This window comes from Podarcis cretensis (genome assembly GCF_951804945.1).
Source record: "Podarcis cretensis genome assembly, chromosome: 3".
Lineage (NCBI taxonomy): Eukaryota > Metazoa > Chordata > Lepidosauria > Squamata > Lacertidae > Podarcis > Podarcis cretensis.
This window is the reverse complement of record NC_137172.1, coordinates 26,954,129-26,962,415: the sequence shown is the minus strand read 5'-3', so window position 1 is coordinate 26,962,415 and position 8,287 is coordinate 26,954,129. Positions and strand designations below refer to the sequence as shown.

Genomic DNA, 8,287 nt, shown 5'->3' with positions numbered 1-8,287 from the left:
TCCCCCGACCCCAGCCCCCAGAACAGGCTGCTATCTGCAAGCCTTGGGAGCCCGGCGGGAACTCCCGCCGGGCTCTCCAGGCTTGCGGATATCTGCCCGAAGCCCAGGGTGCGCTGCTCAGCGCGCCCCAGGCTTCAGGGTGCAGGCTGCTATCCGCAAGCCTAGGGAGCCCGGGAAAAGTACGTCCTATAGGGCGAAAAATACGGTAATTTTAAGACCTGCTAAGGAACAGGTGATAGTTATTATTTCCTCATATGTAAAACCACAGAATTCAAAGAGGGTATACTTTCTGTTCCCCATGCCTGTGTTGTTTTGTTGTTGTCGTCATCATTTAGTCATGTCCGACTTTTTGTGACCCCATGGACCAGAACACGCCAGGCACTCCTGTCTTCCACTGCCTCCCGCAGTTTGGTCAAACCTGCAGTTTGACCAAAGTATTAGAGCCTCAGCTTCAGGATCTGTCCTTCCAGTGAGCACTCAGGACTGATTTCCTTAAGAATGGATAGGTTTGATCTGAAATAAGGATGGAGCTATGTAGAGGCACTGGCTGGCTTTGAGGTTTTTTCCTGCATCGTGATATTGGCCAGGGCGCCTGCTCTTGTGATTCACTGCCCCCTGCATGAGGCAGGGGAGAGCTGCATTCATTCATGGTTTTTCCCACTTTGCCAGGTCAAATATTATGAAACAGTTATCACAATATGGGTTTCAAACTAGTTTTGGATGATATATCAATATATTTTCCAGCTCTAATTGTTGGACTACAACTCTCATAATCCCTGATGCACCTGGCCTCTCAGGCTGGACCTAAGGGGAGCTGGAGTCCCAGAACATCTGGAGGGCCAGAAGTTCCCCACACCTTACATGCAACAAGAGCTACGCATATGTTTTCAGTCCTGCTGCTGGGTCTCTGCAAAGCTTGGATAGGACACTGGCCCACTGATCTTGCTAGACTACAACTTCTATCATCCCTGAACATTGGCCTTGCTGGCTGGGGTTGATGGAAGTTGTAGTCCAAACCACAGGTAGAGGACTTCCTTTTCTTTTAAAGAAAGAGCCTTTCTTTAAAAAGCAGTAACCCCACTGATCACCTGGTTGGAGAGCTGGATTTAGTTCTTCTTCCTGTTGTATTGTTTCAATGTTTTTGTGTTTGCAGCTCTGGGCTCCTTTGGGAGGAAGGGCGGGGTAGAAATTCAATAAATAAAATACTTGGCACAATTACTGCATTTAAAAAATGCAGCTCAGCTGCATCGGGACCATTTGGTGTCTCATCAGATTCTGTCACTGTGGGATAAGTTGTGTTTCTTTAAAAAATAAAAATCACAAGGGGCTATAAAAAAACCCCAAGACTTCCAAGATATTTTATTAAAGTTCCATGCTTCACTAAACACACAAATGATCAGAAAAACAAAAAAAAGAAAAAGAAATCATGCACATTTCTCACCCAGAACAGCATTTGACAAAAAATTATGGCAATAGAGAAACCTAGTCATTGAAATCACAGTTACTAAGTTTTCAAAATCGCAGGTTTGTGTTGTGATAGAATAGGATTCATCTGTACGTAAGGAAAATGACGCCTGGATACAAAATAATTCATCCACATTAGAAAAGTTTCATTGGGAGGTTTGAACCACGGCGGGGGGGGGCTAAATCCAGATTCACACCATACAAATAAAGCAGAACCAACACACATTTAAAACAGATAGCTTCCACCCCATAAATCCTGGGAAACTGGTTTATTAAGGGTTTGGGGAACCAAAGCTCAATAAGAATAAAACTACAGTTCCTAGGATTCTTTGGGGAGGGGGGTCCGTGTGTGCTGAACGTACTTTAAATGGATGGTGCAAACCCTGGATGGTGTGTTCATCTCAAGAACTAATGCAAGTAAAGTTCATGATGGAGCATGCCCCAAACACTTCACATATATTAGAGACATACATTATAGTACTTTAGAAAAAACAGAGAGGAAATCCAGACTCAGAATGTGACTTGGTTCCCACAGCACAGTAAGCCAGACTGGCTTAGCAAGCCCAGACAAGCATGGGGGTCCCAAGAGAAGCTTGCACCCAATCTGCTTCCTGGTCTTCCACTGCTGTGCTGAGCTAAACCAGGGTTTGTTGCAGCACATCAAACAGGGACCAGGGGTTAAGCTCACTTGGTCCTCGGCGCAGCATGATCGTAAAAGGGACCAGGGAACAGCAAACTCCTCCAGTAGCCCCCACACTCAGGTGGCCTCACTAAGCCATAGCTTGGCTCATTTAATCATGTGAACCAGCTCTTCGTATGGCACACAGCCTCTTTTTTATTTAATTTTTAAATCCAAACACTGCATTTCACTGCTACAAAATCACCGCAATAAGAAAAGTGTCACATTAATCAGCCCTCAGTGGTACTTAACACTTATTGGGGGGGGGGGGAATTCTGCCCTTTAGATTTTCGACAGCAGTTCTCTTCAGGCATTTAAGGTGAAGGGGTGTGGGCTCAAAAACAAGAACTCACGCAGGAGGATGAGCACCTAAGCCATGCTCCAGCCTACCCCAAGCACACAGTCCACTTCAGAACTTCTGTGCTGAGATGGAAGATCTGAAAGGATCTTCTAAGCATGCTTGGAGAACGTGGGAAGATCTCATGCGGAGCTCGCCCAGGCCAGCATGTTGGGGGCGGGGCATGCATGAGCATGTGGGGGTGCCAGGGGCAGGACATGTGCTCACACCCCTGCCCACCCTCCACTTTTAGCCTACACACATTGGTGTGAACGCCCAATGAGGCTAAGGCAGCCCTTATCCATGGATGCTCTCCAGATCTTCCTGGGCTACAATTCCCATCATCCTTGGTCACAGGCCATGCTGGCTGAGGCTGATGGGAGTTGTAGTCCAAGACATCTGGATGAGGAAGGCTAGGCTTTTCAGGAATACAGTCACAAAGCAGGAAGTCCACTGAGCCTCTCCCTTCCACCCGCTGGCTCTCAGGGGCTACACTGCGGTGAGGCCCTGCGACACACCTGGCCATTTCCTTGAATGTGAGATTCTTCCATGATTACACAGATCTGGTGCAGACACATCACTGCTGATCTCTTAACCTTAGTTAAGAGAGCTAGAGGAGAGTAAAAGATGGCATGCTTCTTTCCACTGCTTCATCCCTTCTTTTGCTCTCCCTCCTTTCCCTTGTCATCATGCTCCTGGTTCCACATTAGGGATGGACAAACGCCTCCATTCTGGATCTCTCCCTTTCTCATTTTCCCAATCTTAAATTCAGTTCTCTACATTCCTGCAATTTGGATTGTTTTTCAGGGGCGTGGAGAAATCCTCATAAAAATTAACATTTTGGCGCAGATTTGTGTTTTGATTTTGGCTAACATACACTTTTTTGCAAGCCATTTCCCCTTAAATAATGTTGATTCGTCAGGATGCAATCAACATTTATTTAAGGGTAAGGCTGGTGGAAATTAAATCTGATAGGAAAGGTGAGAAAGGAAGAGAGTTTGCCAGAGGGTGTCATGCTCATAGGCTGCAATCCTGTTACATGTGAACTTGGGATTTACCTCCAAGTCAGCATGCATAGGGTTTGAGGACAATGCAAATTTAAGACATGTCGGCTCAGAAGAAAGACCCATGAAATTCCATGGGGCTTATTCCAGGGAAGACTGTATTGGACTGAAGCCACAGATCTCTTAACTGTGTTTAAAAGACCAGGAGTGTTATTCTGCATCAGGCCAGTCATCCAGTAGCCTGCTCCTCTCCAAACCACAATAAGCAAAAAAAAAAAATCATTTGTCCAAATGCAAGGTGCATTCTAAAAGACAATTCCTTGGCCAGGGGTATCTTCCCTCATTCATTTTTCTCTGACTGCACTCCGTACAGATGGCTGTTTTCCCCAATACTTTGGCCATAACTGCATACAGGATGTCTGATCTTAATATAAGATGCCAAGACATCATCAGCTTGGAAGTATCCATCCTTTTGAAGACTATTATTATTAATCATAATTTTATAGGCATACAAACAGAGGAAGAAGAGTACATTCTTGAGGGAAGCCCATAGATTCTGACATTATTTTTAAGAATGTTCAACACACATACCTGATATGACTGTCACTACAAGGCTCATCTGTACAAAACAGCCATCTATGGTTCTTCGGCGTGATCCAAAGGTCCCTAGGGCTCTGTGGCACAAGCCGGACGCCCTAGTCTTGTCTCCCTTGGGAATGCTCCCCAAGCATAATGGGGAATGCTCATCACATGTGCAGAGGACTCACCATTGCACAGAAGACAGTGGGCCAGCACCTACATGCACAGAGCAAAACGCAAACCTGACAGCTCGCAGATACGCACCAGAACCGCTGGGCCATTCCACTTGTGCTTAAAGACCAAGGGTAGCCAACGTTTGGTGCCCTCCAGGCCTTGCTGGACTACAACTCCCATCATCCTTGACCGCTGGCTCTGCTGGCTGGGGCTGATGGGCACTGTAGTCCAACAATATCTGGAGGGCACAACTAAACTGGCTACCCCTGCATAGCCTGACACAAAATATTTTCAAAACATTATTTTTTTAAAAAAACACACACCAGGTATCAGTCATTTGTTAGGCAGGTGAAGTCAGGATGATGCTCTCCAGGTGTGTCTGGACTGCAAGTCCCACCAGGCCCAGCCAAGCATGGCGAATGGTCAATGAACACCTGAAGGTCACCACATTGGCTACCCTTATGGTAGGCAAACAATTGCTTCAACTGTTAGCTGCATCCTTAACAGAATAATTGTAAGACTTCAGAGCTCTTAAGAAAACCCTTGCATATCATGATACTTTCTTTTGTCACACACATGCACATACGGGGAGTAAGGCGGAAGAGGTGGGGTCAGAAAGGGCCCAGTGAATGTTCTGCTACCAGAAAAGCTGGGGACACAGTACAAATCCGTTATAAAATCAAAATACTGTCAGCTTTGCATATCTATTGTCAAGATTCTTGAGGTAATACTGATATTCCGAAGAGAGGAAAAACCCACTCGCATAACTTTTCCGGACTGCTGCTCTTGTTGTTTTTATTGCTGAATGTCACATTTAAACACCAGACCGGAGAGACAAATAGCCTGCTGGCCTCTTCCTCTTCCATTGAGCTCCACTGAAATGGGGAGGGGGTCGCTCAGATCCCGTTAATTCCAATGGAAGTCGTGCAACGAAAGTTCCTGCTGGGCTATGGCTTCCATTGACTCGCAAGCAACCAACCACACCCCAGCCCTTTCCAACGCCGCGGGGGGAATATACTTTCATCGTCGCCGGTTTCTAAAACCCTACAGACACCACACAACGCTCCGAGCTCCAATGCAAAACAGCCACGACGGAAACAATTATTTCAATCCAGACCGGGGGGGGGGGGGGGGACGGGACCAAAGCCACACAACCACATCACCTCTTCCCTTTTCAGCTTGATGGAGAGTAACAACATTATTGTAGACAAAAAAAAAACAGTTTTCCCCGTTCCCCCTTTTCCTTGATTCCCACTTCACGAATTGAAAAATAAAACATAAAAATAAAAAACCCCACCAATGTCACTACTACGACCCCTAATTCCTAGGATCTTAAATAAAATCCTCATGTTCATAATAAATAGTCGCAGCTCCCTCTTTCCACCCCTTTGTCCACAGATCGCAGGGTAAAATTCAGGAAGAAGCACCCTGGAAGCTGTCTCGTTTGGCTTCTGGCTTTGTCAGATGCGGAGCTGGTAGCCGACATCGTTCAGTGTTGAGAGCTCGCTCACTTTCTTATCCAGCGCAGCGGGCCTAGAATCAAGAAGGGGAGAGGAGATGTTCAAAAGCAAATGATTAGATTTCCCTAGGATGAGACCACTGTCAACAGCGTTGCAGAGTTGTATCTGAAAGTCATATCCACACCAAACATTTTTTAAAAACATTCTTATTCCATTTTAACAGCCGTCAATTTTTTTTTCAAAGAAGAGCTCTCAGCTCTACAATTCTCAGCACCCATAACGAACTACAGTTCCCAGGATTCTCCATGACTCCTAAAGTGGTACATGAGTGTTTTAAATGTATGGTGGTGGTGTTTTCAGGTGGTGAGTAATGCACCACCATTCCTAAACACCAAGTGTCACCAAGTCGTTTATTAATGTGAGAGTGCTCCTGTGGTCTTCCAGTCTATACCACCAGCAGAAGGCTATCATGCCCATCTAAATCTGGGGTATCCAATGTGGTGGCTCTCCAGCTGATTTTGTTGTTGTTGGACTACAACTCCCATCATCCCTCACCAATCTTAACAGGATGCTCTGCTTCACTACACATCTGCGACATTTCCACCAAACAGCATCTCCCAATGGGAGTGGATTATAATGGCAGCTTTGGGTATTAATAAGAACACAAGGAGTCTTCTGTATCAACCCAATGGCTCATCTTGTGTATGTTTAGCTTGGATAAGAGGAGATATGATAGCCATCTTCAAATGGCTATTATTTTTAAGCAGAGGTTGGATGACCATCTGTCATGGATGCTGTAGCTGAGATTCCTGCATTGCAGGAGTTTGGTCTAAATGACTCTTGGGTCCCTTCCAACTCTACAATTATATGATCCAGTCCAGCATCCTGTTCTTGCAGTGGCCTAACCAGATGCCTATGGGGAAACTGCAAGCAGGATTTGAGCACAAAGCCCTAGACCAAATAGCACCCCATACGAAGTTTTAAATGCCTTATTTCTATTGCACTTGCACAACGTTGATGTCTGAGTTGCATATATGATTTATCCTTCTCGTATGAGATTATAAATAGATATATAGAGTCATAACAATCACTCACATGCACACAACTTGTCAGATAGGCACTGATGTTGTAAATCAGGAGAGGGGAAGATGTGGCCTTACAGATGTTGCTGGTTTATGATTCCAGTCATCTCTGACCATTGGCCATGCTGGCTGAGGCCAATGAAAGCTAGAGTCCAACAAAGGGCCAAGGTTCTCCCACCCTGTTTGTAAATTTTTTCATCAGGAAGAACACAGGGTCATCATTCCTAGACATGCAATAGCTTCCAGTCAAATTGCAGCAAAGAAGGTTGGGGGGGGGGACATATTTTCCACCTTACATAACAAACCCAATCTAAGCAGAAGCTCACTTTGCTGTCACACTCCCAAAGCATGCATTTCCAAAACTTCACTTGGAATCAAATGTGAAGATAATCAATTCTGCTAAGTGACATTCTCCAAGCAGCTGCGGCTGGAGGCTGCTGTTACTTCCAGTTCTCAAGATGAATAACAGAAGAACGTTGCCTGGTTTTATAACCATGAAGTCGAGGAGTTAAATCAGAACACACAGACTGAAAACGGAATGGAAGCCAATGACTCCCAGTTCATGAGAGGTCTCTGTATCCCCACCTTCACCCGTTCCTGTTGCTAGTCGACAGGTACACAGGTACCAGGCCTCAAGCAATCAAAGTTGCGATACTAAATTGTCTCACTCCATGCTGGACAAAATGGCAGCAACCTTTTATTTCCACAGCCAGAATACCAGCTGATGGGAATTGCAAGCGGGCAGAGTGCTGCTGCGCTCATGTCCTTGCATGGGCAACTGCTTGGCCACTGTGAAAACAGGATGTTGGACTAGATGGGCCTGATCCAGCAGGCTCCTCTTGTGCTTGGTATATAAGCACCATCAAGCATTAAGAGCTTGCAAACCCAACTTTCAGAATGTACAGGTGTCTCCTCTCCCACTTATGTGCTATCAACTTGCGCATGACCACATACACTTGTGGCACCAGGAAATAAATAAATAGATCAATTCAAACCAGGAAATGGTGGGAGAGAGATAGAGAGTCTTCATGGCTCACAAGGAGACTCTCCCCAGAGCCCAAAGAGGGCAGAGGACGCCCCAAGGAGACTGGAGGCACAGCAGGGCTCTGTTTAGTCTGCTCAGCCTCCCTGTCTAACCGCTGACACGCACGGAAACCTAACAGCTGCTGGCACTTTTTCATGCATCCTCCTGCTCTTTAGTGCTAAACAGGAGCAAACATCAATCCAGATAAAACCCAAATGGCTGTTTGTTCTGACTGAGCGCTAAAGAGCAGTTTTCCACAGGGGAAAGCAGCGGGACAGGATGAAGTGTAGAGGAGCCCGGAGTTTAGAATCAGAGGTGTTAAAGACCAGTATGTAACTGCAGTCTCAGAGAGAATGAGGTGTGGGTCTTTACAACTTGGAATTCAATATCAGCATTGGTAAAGACCAGGAAGCTGCTGCAGAACAAAGATACTCTGAGTAAATTATAAAGTATTGGCTGGAATTGCAAGATGTGCTGGTCCAGG

At 45.8% G+C, this 8,287-nt stretch overlaps 1 protein-coding gene across 2 annotated transcripts in view; it reads right to left on the bottom strand.

Moving 5' to 3' along the window:
* Positions 1-2,404: 2,404 nt before the first annotated feature.
* The window catches only part of VASH2 (vasohibin 2), a 42,762-nt gene continuing 36,879 nt past the window's right edge, over positions 2,405-8,287 (bottom strand). For both annotated transcript variants that reach the window (XM_079968947.1, XM_079968948.1), the window contains one exon: positions 2,405-5,770. In XM_079968947.1, the coding sequence (XP_079825073.1) occupies positions 5,698-5,770 (73 nt within the window). In that variant the 3' untranslated portion in view covers positions 2,405-5,697. The remainder of the gene's footprint in view (positions 5,771-8,287) is intronic.